At 39.6% G+C, this 18,359-nt stretch overlaps 1 protein-coding gene across 3 annotated transcripts in view; it reads left to right on the forward strand.

The window, feature by feature from the left end:
- The window catches only part of LOC105046733 (ABC transporter I family member 10), a 62,069-nt gene extending 44,741 nt beyond the window's left edge, over window positions 1–17,328 (forward strand). For 2 of the 3 annotated variants that reach the window (XM_073259612.1, XM_073259609.1), the window contains one exon: window positions 16,919–17,328. In XM_073259612.1, the coding sequence (XP_073115713.1) occupies window positions 16,919–16,941 (23 nt within the window). In that variant the 3' untranslated portion in view covers window positions 16,942–17,328. The remainder of the gene's footprint in view (window positions 1–16,918) is intronic. The other variant, XM_073259610.1, reaches the window with a different exon arrangement.
- The last annotated feature ends 1,031 nt before the right edge of the window (window positions 17,329–18,359 follow it).

Consider the following 18,359-nt stretch of genomic DNA (forward strand, 5'->3'; position numbering starts at 1 on the left):
TGGACTTCCATTTTCGGTTGCTCAATTGCTTAGTCAGCGGGTCTGCCATGTTGTCCATGGAGTCTACTCTTCATACCTCGACATGAGGTAGTCGCGTACACTGCTGCTCTATGTGTTTGGATTTCTGGTGAGATCTTGGGCTTCTTAGCAAGGGCTATAGTGCCATTGTCTTTGCAGTACTGTGTCATGGTGTAACATTCAGTTCTACAACTAACATTAGAGCCAGAATTCATCCTACACATCTATAGCATATTTAGCCTCCATTGATCGTATATTCAGAACCCTTCTAATATATCGAATAAGAATACACCCTCAGCTCGCAACTCAGAATCTCCTCCAAAGATCAAGAACAAATCCTTAATCCTTCTTAAGTACTTAAGAATATTCTTCACAGCTATCCAGTACTCCTTGTCTGGATTCGACTGATACCTACTTGTGACACTCACAGCAAGGGCAATATCAGGTCAAGTACATAGCATGGCGTATATGAGGCTCTCTATAGCCGAGGCGTAAGGAATCCTACTCATGCGTTGCATCTCCTCAGGTGTGGTCAAACACATTGTCTTGGAGAGACTAATACCATACCTAAGAGGTAAGAGATCTCTCTTAAAGTTTTTTATGCTGAACCTCTTCAGCACCTTCTCTATGTACAGCTTTTGTAACAGATCAAGCATCCGTTTAGGTCTATCCCTATAGACTTTTATTCCGAAAATATAGGACGCTTCCTCTAGGTCTTTCATGGAGAATTCTTTGGACAACCATCTTTTGACCGTAGTCAGCATGGGAATATCATTCTCAATGAGGAGAATATCATCCACGTACAGTACGAAGAAGGTGATTGCACTCTCACTGACTCTCTTATAACACAAGGTTCCTCTTCATTTTTTATGAAATCAAACGATTTGATTGTCTCATCAAAACGATGGTTCCAACTCTGAGAAGCCTGCTTTAATCTGTATATAGACCTTTGCAGCTTGCAGACTCTGTGATCACCATCATCAGATGTGAAACCCATATGTTGTTCTATATAGATATCTTCCTTAAGATATTCATTCAAGAAGACAGTTTTCACATCCGTCTGTTCGATTTTATCATCATAGTAAGCTGCAACAGTAAGCAAAGTTCGGATGGATTTCAGCATGGCCACGGATGAGAAAGTTTTCTGATAGTCAATGCTCTCGTGCTGACTATAACCTTTAGCCACAAGCCTAGCTTTATAGGTCTTTATCTTACCATCAGCACCTATCTTCCTTTTGTAGATCCATTTACATCCAATAGGTACAATACCTTCAGGTGGATCCATTAAAGTCCAGACTTGATTTGAGTGCATCGAGTCAATTTCTGACTTCATAGCATCTAAACATTTTTCAAAATCGATGTCAGACATCATCTCGTCAAAAGTATTGGGATCATTACCATGACCCCTATCTCCCATAAGGAACATTTCCTTTACTTCCTCCGTAAGCATATCCATGTACCTTTCAGAAAGTCGGGAGATCCTGTTAGATCTACGAGATGGCAGAGAAACATCAACTACTGGCTCCTAGACTACGGATTCTTGAGGATCTATAGCTCTAGACTCTTCAGAGACTTTCTCTTCGAGTTTCACTAACCTCCCACTGCTGTCATCCTGGATAAATTATTTTTTCAGGAACACGGTATTTCGACTCACAATCATATTGTGGTCTTGTGGAAAGTAGTAGTATCCCATGGATTCTTTTGGGTACCCTATAAAGCGAGCTATAATAGATCTATCCTCCAATTTTTTCGCTATCTGTCTCTTGACATAGGCCAGACATCGTCAAGTTTTAAGATAACCTAGACTCGATTTCTTACCGAATCATATTTCATACGGTGTGGTAAGAACGGATTTTGATGGAATCCTATTCAACAAGTGAATGGCAGTTAACAAGGCATGTCCTCAAAGAAATAAGGATAAATCAGTGAAGCTCATCATAGATCTGACCATATCCAATAGGGTTCTGTTCCTCTTTTCGGATATCCCGTTGAGTTGAGGTGTTCCAGGAGGGGTCCACTGAGAGATTATGCCGTTGTCCTTAAGATATTTCAGAAATTTTCGACTAAGGTATTCATCTCCTCGATCAGATCGAGAAACCTTAACAGGTTTGCCTGTCTGCTTTTCTACTTCATGTCTGAATTCTTTAAACTTTTCAAAGGCCTCAGACTTGTGTTTCATGAGATATACATATCCATATCTAGATAGGTCATTGATAAAGATAATGAAGTAGCTGTAACCACCTTTGGCCTGCACATCAAATGACCCACACACATCGGTGTGTACCAGGGCAAGTAACTCTGTGGCCCTTTTCCCATGTCCTACAAAGGGTAACTTGGCCATTTTTGCTCGAAGGCAGGATTCACAAGCTGGATACGATTTTGGATTAAGAGAGCTAAGGATCTCATTCTTTTTCAGTCTGTTTATCCTGTCCTATCCAATATGGCCTAGTCTATGGTGCCACAAGTACTTCTGGTTAATCTTATCTCTAGATCTCTTTGGACCTACGGCACTCACTATTTGCTCGTTTAGGTTCACATTCGCATCAACATGCAAGTGATAAGGACTGTCAATTAAAAAACCTCGTGCAACCAATTTATTTCGTAAATAAATGGAACAAAAGTCTTTATTGAAACTAATTTCAAAATCTTTCTGTACTAGCACAGATACGGAAATTAAATTCCGACTAGCTACAGGAACATAATAACAGTCTTTTAAATCTAATCTAACACCGGACGGTAATCAGAGAGGGTAAGTGCCAATGGTCTCTGCGGTAACCTTTGCTCCATTGCCGATCCGAAGGATCATGTCACTTTCTCTCAACTTTCTACTTTCTATCAGACCCGGCATAGAGGTGCATATATGAGCACTTGAGCCAGAGTTTAATACCCAACTAGAAGTAGAAGAAATCGTAAGGTTAGATTCAATTACGAGCATATCTTCAGAAGGTTTGTCATCCTTTTCGATCTTTAGGCTCTCCAGGTATTTAGGAGAGTTCCTCCTTCAGTGGCCTTCAGCATGACAATGGAAATACTTTTCCTTTGCTTCAGCCGCCTTAGGACCATCCTTCTTTAGCTTGCTCTCTTTCTTCTGCTTTTTTGTGGATTTAGCCTTCTTCCTTCCAACAGACTTTCTCTTGGAAGAAGTCCGCTCCACAGCAAGAACAGTGCCCCTTGAACTCTTCAAGGTACCCTTCGTTGTGACCAACATGTTGACAAGTTCGGAAATAGTGCAGTCAAGTTTGTTCATATGAAAATTCATGATGAATTATATGAACTGGTAAGGGATTGAAGGATCAGATTCATCTGCAATTCTTTTTGCATATCAAGTTCGAGCTTCTCAAGCTCCTCAATATCCTTGATCACTGTCATACAGTGCTCATGGACAGACTGTCCCTCGCGCATCTTGAGGTTGAAGAGTCTCTTGGATACTTCGAAGCGCGCAGTACGGTTTTGCTCATCATACAACTCTTGCAGGTGAGTGATCATAGTTCGGATAGTGGGCATATGCTCGTGCTGGCTTTGCAACTCGTTTGACATGGACGCCAGCACATAACACTTGATCCGACTGTCTTCATCTATCCACTTCTCAAAAACAACTCTCTGCTCAGCAGTAGGACGATTTGGTAACACAATGGGATCCTGATCGAGAATATGGCTTAACTTTTCTAAGATCAGGATAATTCTTAAGTTTCTGAGCCAGTCTTTGAAATTATTACCGGTCAAACGATTGGTTTCAAGGATACGAGCTAGAGGGTTTGAGGCTGACATGATGGTTTAACTGCGAGAGTAGAGATTTAAGTTAGACTTTTGTACTTAATGTTTTAATTTGCTTCTAGAAACTTTAAGATGCAAATAATGACTCCCATTAATTTTTCGGATCCCTCCACTCTTCTGGAAGGAAACGGAAACTCTAACGCGATAAAGGATTCCTAGTGGGTGCTGCGGTCCTACCGATGACATGCACCTCATCTAACAGTTATTGGTAACATGCACACCGATGCGTAGGCAACTCTTTGTCCAGATGCTTCGCTAAGCATGTTGCAGCCATTTGATCTCTAAGTCATGTGGGCTCTCATAACAGTTATTGCCCACACTTCTAAGTTAAGCCCGACCCACCGTTCACAAGCAGGTGCAAGGCCGTCATTGGGTCCCTCACCTAACAGTTAGCCCAACCCCATCCTTACCCTGGATCAACTCTTTGCTAATAGAGTGGTGTATGTTCCCAATGCAACTAAACCATTGTGATCAGCTGAAAACAACCAATGCTGGAAACACGTCCACACATTTACAATGGTGGAAGACTTATGGATTTAATATTTGTGGGGAGATTTGAGTTTAGATCTCTTCTAATCAGTCATCATATCACTGATCTAACTGGCATGGGCTAAACCAAACCGCTAAGCAACCTAATTCAAGATCCAATTTTCCAAATTGATCAGATAAATAAAGAATGGTGGGGGTCCCTCCGTTGCCTTTTTTTAGACTCCAATGAATTGGTCAGGTCGGCTAACGAAACTAATTAAATAACCACGTCTTCAAACCAACGAGTCAAATTAGGTCCTTAGGTTAATCGATTCTATATATGGGACTCGATTGATTTGATCAACAATAATTGTATGATCATTAACTTAATTGTTCTAACTCAATTCAACATTTGACTCGATTTGACCAATTACTTAATTGAATTAAACTCATATGACTCAAATAAAAAATCTTAGATGTAATCCTATTACATGACGTAATTTTTGATTTTTCCATGACGAAAACTCTCATGCATAAACACAAATTTCAGATTCTAAAATCATATTTCAGATCTAAATTCTTTGCATGAAAGTAAGTTTTAAAACATGAAAATAATTTTCAGATTTTAATATACAAACATACATCATATATATGCATGTATAATTAGATCTAAACAAAATTTCAGATCTAAGCATGATATCATATATCTCATATACTAATCATTAATGAGATTAAAAATATATTTATGATCTAAATATACAATCATATATCATATATATGAATCAAAATTCAGATTATAAAAAAATTTCAGATTTCATGCATGCATCTATATTTCACATGAACATTAACTAGAACTCTTTCTAGATCAAAATTCAGATCTATGCATGCAACAACATATCAACTATATGTTCTAAAACTAAATCCAAAATTAAATTTCAGATTTGAAGATCCATCCATACATCTTATGTATTAAGAAAAAAATTGATTTTGAAATATTTTCAAAAATATGTATATCAACATTCAGCATATGAAAATCCGTGGCTCTGATACCACTGTTGAAATTCGGGGTTTTGTGCATGCATGTGTGTTTCAAAATTTTATTTTCTAAACACCACAGCGGATAATAAGATTAAAATAATTTTAATCTGAATTATGCATGCATAAAAACATAAAAGCACATGGATCTATTGCATATAGTGAAATTGATATATGCTGCAATTCAAATTGTAATCAAATCACATACCTGTTTCGCAATCTCTTTCTTTAAAACTGGATCTGGAAGAGACGAGGCTCTCTATTAGCCGCACAAGTGTCCGACCTCTACGAGTATCCACTCGGGATCAGTCTGAAACAGTCCTCTATAATCTGAATTTTGATTCTCCAAAATTCAGCCTACTGAATCTGAACGAAGTCTGGATCGCGATCAACGTTTGATCTTTCTCTTTGATCTTCTTCTTCTCCTCTTCTTTAGAGTTTTTTCTTGCTATGTGCTGTTACTAGATATTAGAAACCAGCAAAGAAGAGGCATCCAAACTTCTTTGGGTATGAAACTCTTTGGGACGCGCGTCCCAAGGAAGGGGTGTATAAAACACCCAAGAGAAGAGAAAGAGAGAGGAAGAGAGGGCGTGGGGAGATCCTTTGGGTGTGAGGGGCTGCTGGTTTTGATGCTCTAGGGATCTTAGGGAGGTCCTTTTAAATAGGCATAAGGATTGAATCCTATTCAATCTCATAATACATGTCCTACTTGCATTAGGATTCCTATTAACTTAAGTTATCCAACTTATATTAGGAAGCCCATTAGGCGCCAACTATTAGAGCTCTTGCACCCATAATTAGACACTCTCTTTTGCACCCAAGAGACACCTCATATGAAAATCAAAGGCCTTCTAATTAATGGGCACGTCTCAATTGATCAAATCAAAGTGGCGTCCGATAATAACTATCAAGGAGATTCATAAGGATCTTGCATCCTTAATTTATATGATCCATAATCTTAGACATCCAACAATTGAAGTCTCATAAATTTTATTCATGTAGATAATTAGCAGGTAATTAAGTTAGAATTAACTTATCAAATAAGTAATCCCAACAGAAAGAGGAATTGGGTCCAACTATGTGCTAGCAAGGTTATCATAAATCCAATGGATTTCTCTAAACCCAATTGATACTTCATAAGCTCAATTACTTATTCCAGGCCTAATCCCTTTGTTGTATGACCTCATAGGTTCAATTCTATCTGGTAGTGAGACATACAATGATCTCTATCATCGTATCATTGAAATTTTTTTTAATGGATCGGAATAATTTCACTCTAACTTAACAAGGATTGTCGATCCGGAACAATCTTAGTGAGCTCTCACAATCCACCAGTGACACCTAACAGTATGTAGTGGCAATCCAGTAGAACTGAAATAAACCTCTAGGTGTAGTTAATGTGTGATTTAGTCCCTTTATCGTGAGTCTCAACTAGATGGCAGGTCATGGATAAATTTTCAAACCTTAACATCAGTCATATGATAGATTGATTAGCTCAAGTCCAGTTGTGACTTCTATGAAAACTCTTTTCCATCAATCACAATGCTGTGGCCACAGATTCTTGAATTTCGTCTCTCAAATCTCATAGGACTATTCTCTATCAAGGTCATAGATCCTATCTTAACGTGCACCTCACTCCTACGGTGGACCAACTGTCGTCAATATCCACTACATGGGCTCGTTGAGATTCATGTTTATATGTCAATCAAACTCCAGCAGCCTCACTGCGAGGAGCAGTACTATCTCAAGTCAAAAGATCAGTCATACAACTACAGTATTGAGACAATCACTGACGATTGAATAGAAATTCAAGTGATCTCTTGTATGGTCACGTTCAGTGTCAGTTGTTCTCTAATAACCACCCGTACTTGTCGTCCTGTGTCTCTACACAGTAAATTAGAGATCCATCTATCCTGAAGAAAACTATTTGTGTGCCAGTCTATCCGGATCTATCATCATCTTCATGATGATTCTATGACCGAAAGCATTTAAGAATTAAATACATGTCTCTAATTCTCAACGCTTTGAGAACATATATCGAAGCTAATTCCATGGATGATTGAAGGACACATCACACTTGAATGAAAAAGAAATTATCCTTTTATTGATCATATCAATATATTAGGTACAAAATTGTGTCTTAGATTTATTATAATGTGTCAGTCATATTGGCTTCTAGGACATACATCGAACAATTCACACATCAATATTCAATCAAAAGGGCATTACAATTTGCGGTGCCATATAGGTCCAGAACTATGTCATGAGCATGAATAAAGTGCTTGAATATCAAGATCAATGAGGAAATACCTTTGGGAGCGAGGGAGAGGAGCTGTGTGATGCTCGACGTCATCAACAATGCGAGCCCGCGATTGAGGGAGAGGAGCTGAGGGAGCCTGCGGATGGGTGTTGGCCAAAAAGGGACACGAGAGAGAGGAGTTGAGAGAGTGAGAGGACCCCGCAGCTGGAACCCTAATGAAGAAATAATGGAGGAAATGGGGAAGACGGTCATGGTGGTTTTAAAGCTTGTTAATGAGTTGCCCTATGGCAGAGCGCTCATATAGTCACTCTACCATAGGGCGACCTATTGAAGCACCTATCATAAGGCGACTCTAAGTCGACACTCATCCATTCACATGGCAATAATTTTGCTGTGTCAGCACAGAAAGTTGTCCTATAATAGGATGATTTTTTATTGGACAGTATTTTGGTAAATAATTTGGGAAGGGCATTATTTTGGTAATTTATTTAAAAAAATTTTATTTTGATAAAAAAGCCCAAAATAACTAATATAGATAATGCATTTTTTGATCTAAAAACTACATATATCAATATGATTTGAACTACAAAATATATACCAATGTTTAGTTTCTTGTGGAGTGCCTATGCCACTTGTAGACATTTAGGTCCCAATTATAGTCAGGGCCTAGGATCTAACTCCAGTCTGGATACCATGCTCACCCTTGTGCACTACATATTTTTTTAGCCCATAGATATGCATTTATTACTATAAATTTTTGAATTTGGCTTAGGTTCAGGTAGCTATAATCATGCTTAAATTTAAGTAAATTGTCGTCAAATTTAGGTAGCAAGTGAATGTATATTCCCAAACATGCTACCAATTTTTTAGAAAAATTTATGAATATAATTTTATTTATTATTATTTTTAATTTGAATTATATGTTAAATCTAAAAATTGCATGATCAATGAAAAATTATGATTTCTTCTTCAATAGATAGATCATTCTAAAATCTATAGCATATAATGAGATCTTGCTGAAAGGTAAAACTTTGGCATGATTTCTGCTCAATTACCCAATTTTTTGCCTTATTTAGGCATGAAAAAGAAAAATAGGGAAATGGGAAGAAAGGAGTGTTTTATACCTAAAGAAGATGGGATTTAGCTAAAAAATCTAGCAAAAAATGATCTTTCTCCTCTTCTACTGTTAACGGTATCTATGTTTGTTGTGGCAATAAATAATCAATATGATGTGGTACTAGGGGAGAGCAAAAACCGAATCTGAACCAATCAAACCGGTGAAACCGAACCAAACCGCAGGTTTGGTTTGGTTTAAAATTTTATTCGGTTTGGTTTGGTTGGTTTTTGACGCATAAAAAACAAGTTTGGATTGGTTCAGATTTATCAATAAATAAAACCGTTCTCAAATTGAACTAGATCGGTTTTAATAAAATGACGTCATTTTGATTAGGGTATTGTTTATGTTGGAGTATTAATGTATTAGAAAATAATTCTGGATTTATGGTGTTATTTATCAATTTGGTTTTGTGTTGATTAGCCTTAAACCCTAAGTGACTTATTTACTAGATTGTTTATTTTTTTTTGTAATGTGTTGGAGATCTTTATCTTAATCCTTAATTATGGTATTTGTTTAAGAATTTTATTTTGTTGAGTGACAATATCTTATGTCAATTTAAATCATTTTACTTGATAAATTTTCTTGGTGGTACTCTTATGTGAAAAAGAAACAAGTCTTCATGAATCACAAAAATAATAATAATAATAATAATATAAACTGATAAACCAATTCAAATTAGACCGTTTAAATCATGTTGGTTTGGTTTGGTTTGGTTTCAATTTTCTATTGGTCCGATTTGGTTTCTAAAAATGCCAAACCATTTAGGACTGATTCGGCTTAGGTTTGAGCATGAAACCGGTCCAAACCAGACCATGCTCACACCTATGTGGTACGACCTGATTCATCTAGCTTATCATTCATGTGGCAGCCCAGGTATCCTCAAAGTTTCTTCAAGGCATTCGTGTTGGGCTCCTAAGCTAACTTCGAAGTCGGAATGAGCAGAGTAGAAGCATCTAATATATGGAGCCAATGTCCGTCAACTTAACCTGATGACCTTAGTGACCAACCTGAGCTGAGTAGAATTGCTTTACAACAGAGGCAACCTGATCCTTTCACTTGGGTGCACATACGGCTTTAGCAATTCTATCACGTGTTAAGCAGTTGTGACACATCCTAGGGTTGTTACATCATGTCAGTAGTTTGTTACAGCACTACCTCGAGTTTGTTTGGATATGATTTGCTAAAGATGTGGGATTGTAGCTATAAAAAGGCTTGAAAGGTCCTCCACAGAATGTAAATGCTCCACTACTCTCTAGTACTAGCATTATTATCTTTTTTCTTCTTCCTTCTCACCAAGAAACCCTCTCTAGCTTAAGCATTGGAGGGTTCGGTCGAAGCCAATCCAGTGAGCATTTTAAGTCTTGTTGACATGCAAGTCCATAAAAACAGTCCATGTCGGCATTGTCGGATCAACAACAACAGATTGGCTCTCTTTGGGAAGCAAATGAAGAAAAGCTATGAGACTCAAGAGGCGCAATTGGTGAGTGTCTATTTAGCCTACTCTAGATGGCTCCTTACATAGTTTTGCGAGATCTCAGTCTTCTCAGTTGATTGTAGGAGATGTCAATGCCAGATGATTCGACCTACTCACCTCGTAGATGTAGGCCTTGACAACGACGGTGCCAGCAATTCCCCTACTAGTTAGTCGAACCACCTTTAACACACCTTGATGCAGGTTTGTAGCAACCACTGCCCTAAATGCCTTGAGTAGGGTTGAGGGCATGATTACGTTTCCTTTAGCATAAGTTTCAGTTCCAATGACTTTCCTCTATGTCAGCTAGAGGTCTCTATGTGGGAAGCCAATCTCTTTCGTGAGATTAGGGAGATGCGCAACCAAATCCATGTCTTACAAAGATAGAAGGCCGTAGCCAGAGGTGAGCTAAAGGCAATGTATTGGCCTCCCTTCGCTAGGGTGATCTTGGAGTAGCTCCTGCTAAGAAGCTTTAAGATGCCATAGTTCAAGTACTATGATGATACCACCAACCTAGTGGACTATCTAGAGAGCTTCAGGGCTCTCATGCTATTCCAGGGAGCTAATGTTGCTGCAACATGTCGGGCTTTCCTTGCCACTCTCGGGAAGGCTACCCAACTCTGGTTTTTGAGCCTTCAGCCAAACTTAGTATGTTCCTTCAACCAGCTTAGATGTTGGTTCATCGAGCATTTCCTTAGTAATAAAAAGTAGAGGAAGACCTCCACCGACCTACTTGCCATCAAATAAAGGGATGATGAGTCCCTTTGAAGCACATCAATCAATTCAACATCGAGACTCTTGAGGGATGTGAGTTGGATCGATCCATCATGATAACCGTAGTGATGATCGAGCTGAAGACCTCATACTTCAATTTTTTGTTGAATAAAAGGCTTCAGAAGGATTTAGTTGAACTTCTTTCTCGGGCGGATAAGTACATCTGTGCTGAGAAAGACACAGTGGCTTGCAAGGAGGCATTGAGAGGAATGGTAGGAGACACTAGAGTTGCGAGGAGAATGAGCCAAGGTGGAATCATGGTTGAGAGCAGAGGATCACATGCAACACCACAACCCACCTTGAAAGTTAAAGAGGTATACCCCTCCCAATACTTTTAGGAATCAGGTCTTGATGGAGATCCAAAATCGAGAATATCTCAACTGGCTTTGAAGGATGAAAACCCTAGCTTGGAAGAGGGGCCCAAACAAATTTTGTTGGTTCCATGAAAATCATGGACATGCACTAAGGAGTGCCTATAGTAAGGGATGAAATTAAGGTCCTCATTTGGTAAGGACGTCATCTTGCCACTACATCAGCAGCCAATAGGAGAACGTTGGGCAAGATGGGCGAATCTAGGACGAACAAGACAATAGCAGGCCACTTGCTAGGGTGACTGCTTCCATTCATGGAGTGGTTGTGTCAACAGTAAGCTCATGATTGAAAAGCCCAAGTAGGACATCCTACAAAGATTAAGGCCGTTGGATGAGGAGACTGTTGGACAGCCAAGCTCTGATTTTCTCGAGGCTGGCCATACTGAAAATTGTTAAGTTGAACCTTGTGCCTTGTGGTGCTAATGAACAATGAAAATGTGTTTTAGTGTTTCTCCGAGACAGAATTTTGAAAAAGTTTTACCATAACTGAGCCGAGAAGATAATCCAAAAGTGTTTAGGACTTCTGGGAAGAAAAGTCTTACAATGACTGAGCTGACAAGACACCTTATAAGTGCTTGAGACCTTTGAAAAGAAAAGTCTCGATATGATTGAGCCGAGGAGACAATCTAAAAGTGCCTGGTGCCCTTGGAAAGAAAAAATCTCGGTGCGACTAAGTTGAGGAGACACCCAAAAAGTGTTTGAGACCTCCAGAAAGAAAAAGTCTTGGCATAATTGAACTGAGGAGACGCTCTAGAAGTGAATGGGACCTTTGGGGGAAAAAATTCTAGCACAAACTAGGCTTAGATAGGAGGTGGCATGCTTGGTTCGACCACTCGAGGTTTAGCTACCAAAAGAACCCAACAGACTAAAAGTCCTAGCACAAGCCAAGCTCCGATGGGAGGAGGCATGCTCGGTCCGATCATCCAAGTGTTAGTTGACCAAAAGAACCCAACCAACTGAAAGTCTTAGTAAAACCTAGGCTAGGATAGGTGGAAGTGCACTTGGCCTAATCACCTAGGCCTTAGTGATTCAAAGGCTCAAGAGCCCAAAGTTTGCTATTCTCTACATGGTGATTTCGAGTACTTCGAGCCCACTTGGGTATTTAGATTTTTGTTCGATTTATCTCTATGAGAGATGGCTTCCTATGAGAATTTCTTCATCTCGATCGACTGCCTCAGATGTTCTGGTTTTATCTTTATGCTCTCTTTTATGAAGACTATGACTGTGGCTATTTGTTCTTTCATCTTGGCCAGGCCCAAGGGCTCTGTGGTCCCATTGTAAAGGCTTCTTGAATTAATTTAGCTGACCTCAAGCACCTGGAATCACCTCTAAAATATGTATGGATTCACTTTGACTTTCGTCTTAGATGATCTCATATACTGAGTCAACTTTAGCATCCGATTGTTGTGTTCAAGTTTTTATATCCTAGTACTATGGCGAGCGTCTTATCGTTCTGTCTTGTTCGTGTGAAAAAATGGGACTAGAATGGGGCCCGAGACTCGAAACTCATTCATGCGGGTTGAGGAGGAAAGAAAGAAAGATGAAAGAAAAAGTAAAAGGAAAGAAGAGGAAGAAAATTGAAAGAAAGAAAGGGAGAAGAAAAAGAAAGAAAGGATAGAAGGAAGAAAGAAAAGAGAGAAGAAGAAAAAGAAAAAAAAGAAAGAAAAAAGCAAGGAAAAAAGAAGATAGAAGAAAAGAGACAAAGGGAAGAAAAAAGAGAGGAAAGAGGGGGAGAGAGACTAATGATATCTATTGAGATGCATGATTGGAACAGTTGTCGGGAGGGGATGGCAGGACGTCCCATTCCATAGAGATACCAGGATATCTCTATCCCATAAGGTTTAAAATCTTGGCTGCATCTATAAGATGACCTCAAATTCTAAAAAAAAAAAAATCAAGCATTCAGACAAAAGAAGTATGCATGAAAGTAATTTTACTTTGTTAACATAATCCATGATTACAAAGCAAATTAGTCTTCCTTGCAGCTCTGGCATCTCCTGTAGTTTATTTGAATGCCTCCCTTCGAGCCACTATAGCTTCTTCAGCATGAGTGTACTTATCTGCTCAAGGAAGGAATTCAATTAAATCCTTCGGAGGTCTTTAATCTAGCAAGAAGCAAAAGCATGAGGTGTTTAGCCCAATCATCATTGCGGCCACTGCAATGGACTGATCTAGCTCGCGCACCTTTAGAGTTTCGGCGTTGAACCAGTTGATGTAGATTCAGAGGGATTCATTCTCCCTATTTGATGATAAGTTAGGAGAGGTCTTCCTCTGCTTTCTGCTGCTAAGGAAATGGCTGATGAACCGGTAGCTGAGCTAGTTGAAGGGATTTATTAAACCTGGCCAAAAGCTCAAAAATTAGAGTTCGGTTGCCTTCCTGAGAGTGGCAAGCGTGGTTTATCATACCGCTTGATAAAAGGTGTAGCATACCATAGCGGTCTCATACTAATTTGCTATTTCATATCGTACCAACACTCAGTATACTGTTTCATGCCGTATCAAACCGCATATCGACACTGTAATATAATGATACTAGTACAGGGTTCAATACCAAAATGACGAATCTTGGTGGCAGGAAAAGGTTGGCATATCATGGCATCATTAGCTCTTTGGAGTAGCATCAGAGCTCTGAAACTCTCTAGATGGTCCACCGATGGAATCATTATAGTACTCGAACTATGACATCTTAAATCTTCTTGGCAAGGGCTCTTTTAGGATCTCCCTTGGTTAAGGGAGGCTAATACATTGCCTCCAGATCGCCTCTTAGTCTTTTGTCCTTGTAGGGCTTAGATCTGGTTGCACATCTTCCTGATCTTGTGATGGAGCTTGGCTTTCTACTCAGGGACATTCTCTTACGGTTATAAGGAAAGTCATCAGAACTAGAACTCATACTAGAGGAAGGGTAGTCATGCCCTTGGCCTTGCTCAAAGCATTAGGGTAGTGGTGGCTGCTACCCTACATTGGGGTATTCTAGAGGTGGTTCAACTAACTAATAGGGGGATTGCCATCCCATTATCACAAGTTGTGCACTGCCGTTGTTAGGGCCTGCACTTGTCGGGCGAGTAGGTTGAATAACTTGGCATTGACAACTCTTGCAGTCAATAAAGAAGCCTAAGATCTCGGGAATTGTGTGGGAAGCCATTGTTAGAGAGGTCACCAAATTAGCTCCGACCAAGTTCTCCAATGTTTAAGTTAGAAAGGATTTTTTGGTGGAAACTAGGGAAGAAAAAAAGATAATAATGCCTAATACTAGAGAGTAGTATAGTATTTACATTTTATGGAGGATCTTTCGGACCTTTTTATAGTTGGGATTTTGTATGTCAAGGTCCACAGTAGTGAAATCGATATCCATCCTGGTAGGCGAACAGTACGGTGCAGTACCATGCGGTTCTGGCATGTACCGATGAAGGAAAATAGAGAGTGAGGAAACAAGGAGGAGAAAGAGGAAAAGAGAGAGAGGAGAGGGAGGGGGAGAGAGATGCTGGGAGAGGGGGCTTGAAAGCCCTTTTCTCCTTTGCTTGGGCCATTGGGAGGTGCCCTTGTTTTGTTTGAAATAGGGGCTTAGAGCAGAGAGAGAGAGAGGGAGGGAGGGAGAGATGCTAGAGAGGATGAAAGAGGGGGTTGGAGGCCCTTCTCTCCCCCTTTGCTCATCCACTAAGGGCGAGCTTCTGTTTTGAACAAAATCGGAGGCTTGAGCCCCTATTTCGTTCAAAACAGAGGCTCACTCTCTCCAGACTTGTGAAGGGGGAGAAGAGGGCCTCTGAGCCCCCTCTCTCACCCTCTTAGGCATCTCTCTCTCCCGTTCTCTCTCTTCCTCTCTCTTGCTCCCTCCCTCGCTCTCTTTCTCTCTCTCTCTTCACTCCAAGCCCTTGTTTCAAACGAAATAGGGGCTCCTCCCAGTGGCTCAAGCAAAGGAGAGAAGGGCTTTTGAGCCCCCTCTCTCCCTTTCTCAGCATCTCTCTCCTCCCTCTCCCTCTCTCCCCCTCCCTCCCTCTATTTTTTCCTTTCTTTTCTTCTTTTTCCCCTTCCTTAGCCAGTTTCTCAAATCGAAGGCCGAAACCGTCTCGATTTGCCATTAGTACGGTTCGACATGCCTTGAATCGGTCAGTTCCGAATGGTTCGGTGCATTACTGCATGTTCAATGAATTGTATCTCAACAAACTCAAGGTTGTGTCATAACAAACTACCAATGTGGTGCAACAACCTAGGAACATGCCATAACCACTTAACACGTGATGGAATTGTTGAAGCCATGTGCACACCCAAGTGAAAGGATATTGGGTTGCCTTTGCCATGAAGTAGTTTTGCTCAGTTCGTGTTGGTCACTGAGGTCGCCAGGCTGGAGATGAGAGACTTTGGCTCTGCAAGTCAGCTACTTCTGATTTGCTCATCCCAGCTTCCAAGTCGGCTTAGAGTGCTTGATGAGAATGCCTTGGAGAATTTTTGAGGGAATCTAGGTCACCACATGAATGATGAGCTAGACAAATCAGATCATGCTACATCACATTGGTTGTTTATCATGACAATGTTGTCAAAATAAATGGTCTTGATTCATAGATCTGGTTTAAAGCTTGTTAATCTCCCATAATTTAGAACAGCCATAAGCAGGATCTTTTTTCCTCTGTTTTTTTTTTTTTTTTTGGCTGGTGGGTGGGGGGTGCTTATTTTGGATTGAGAGGGGGCCAACCCATGTTTTAGGAGGCCATTGTTAGGAGTGTTCAGAGAACCTTGGGGTTTGGGAGAGGTTTCTTTTTCCTTTTTTTTTCTTTTTTTTGTGTGGGTGTGGGTTGGCGGGGGGGGGGGGGGGGTGTAGGGGTGCTGAAAAAGCAAATTCAGACTTAAGATACCACTATAGGGACAGCATGATGGGCTTGTATAATGGTAATTTTCATAAGGAAGAAAGATGCAATGCAAAGAGGATAAAAAGTTCTGTATTCTGGAATGTAGCGAGTGATGCCAAACAATCACTTTGGGCTAGTCCTATTTACTCTGCTCTAAATGTGTCATGTTTTGGACATTCTAGACACCAAGCAGCACATTTTGGATATCAAATAGGTTTAATTCAAGTGACCCGGCCAAGGTGAAAATAGGTCAAAAACAGTGAGCAACATATTGACACAAATTGTGGGCCTTCTAAGTTTAAAGAGATGGTAGCCCCAAATATATAGTGCATGTGACTGGTAGACTGATAACTAACATAACAATTCAAACAACCTTTTTCCATCTAATGCTACATAAGGCTTATGAGGTTCCCTTTTACTTCGCGCATGTGTGTCAGTACGTGGGTTGTATTCAGTCCCATCATTTTCCACTGTTGATGGTGTTCCAGGCTTGGCGAAGTCCTTGCTGCAACAGATGTTATAGTTCTCTGTCCTTCGCCACCACAAATTTGTCAGTGCATTAGTTTTTGATCTGTCAGTTTCTTGCAAATTCTGCTGCTTTATACATCTTCACTATCTCCTCATGTTGGGTTTTTCGGTTACATATTTAGGTTGTTTGCATCCAATAGGGAACCATAAGCTATCATATCAACGAAACTAAATTGCCAAGTTTGTGTTGGAACTAGAATTGTTGTTTCTGCAAGTCATTTAGAGTAATGTTGATTGACAAGATTTTGTGTTGTATGCCAGATAGGAGTTATCAAGGCCATTAAGAACTCTGTGTCTGGTTCTGGAGAAGTTGCTGCATTATGGGTTACCCATCGCCTGGAAGAACTCCAATATGCAGATGGAGCTAGTTACATGGAAGATGGACGGATTATTATGCAGGGGGATGTCTCAAGTGTTTCAAAGTTTCTAAAGGAGAAGCAAGCATGGTACCATTGATCTCATTGTCTTTTGAGTGTTTCTAAACATTGATATGTTTGGAGTTCCTACTCCATGAGCCTAAGATAAAATTAGTGTCTTGTTTTAGCTGAAGACAGGTCCCAATGCTACATCCTTGCATATTTCATGCGGTGAAAGTATAGAAATAAAATATATTTATTGTAACACCTCAACCTTAGCTTATGGCAATGTATGTGCATATAGTATATTTGGAAGTGAAGGGATTTATGCAGTTTATCTCAGAAAAATATAGGAAATATTGAGGTCCAAAATTTAATTGTTTAAAGATAAATTAACAAGTGCAAGCATTATGCTACAATTATCTGAGAATGAGCTACCACTTTCTGCTTCTACTGAGCTACCACATCATGCTTTTTAGCAGGTTGTTGCCTCATGTTTACCCATTTCATGGTTGAGTTGCCACCTGATGCTAGTATTGACACCCCAATATTTCCTATATTTTTGTTTTGAGCTACCACCTTATGATTGTTAAATCTCAGGCTTAAGACTATTAAATTAGCCACATCATTCTTGCAACTATCCAGTTAAACCTTAGCTTGGTTGGACACCTCATAGGCCACTATATATATATATATATGAGATTTCAGCTCTTATTCAATCATTTCGCGAGCATAGCAATTTTCGGCAACCTGTAGGGTAAGGAGCCAGTGAAGAAGCGAGGGAGTAGAGAGAGAAGAAAACTAAATAGCAAGCAATCAGCTCCAATAATAACTGTCCTTACATGGTTGACATGCAGTATCTTGATGGACCTTATTGGATTCAAAATTTTATTTTCTACTCATTGTCCGTGATTTCTGGAATCCTAGTTTCTAACTAAAGTTGAGGAAGCTTATAAACTCGTCAACTGTCCTCACATAGTTGACCTGCAATATCTTTGATTAAATGGACCTTATTGGATTCAAAATTTTGTTTTCTACTCATTATCCATGATTTCTGGATTCAAAATTTTGTTTAATCTAAAATTTTATTTTCTTCTCATTATCCATGATTTTTGGATTCAAAATTTTGTTTTCCATGGATATACATATGCATATGTATACGTGCAGGCATGCACACACGGATTTACATATGCACGCACGCATGCATGTATGGATATGCATATATATATGTACGTGTTGCCCAGCTATGCAAACCAAGAGGGGAGGTGAATTGGATTTCTAAAAATTTTGAACTTAACTAATGACTTATGAAAAATGTTTGTCAATAGCTAAATGAATGAGGAGAA

Source organism: Elaeis guineensis, chromosome 6, assembly GCF_000442705.2.
Source record: "Elaeis guineensis isolate ETL-2024a chromosome 6, EG11, whole genome shotgun sequence".
In the NCBI taxonomy this organism is placed as follows: domain Eukaryota; kingdom Viridiplantae; phylum Streptophyta; class Magnoliopsida; order Arecales; family Arecaceae; genus Elaeis; species Elaeis guineensis.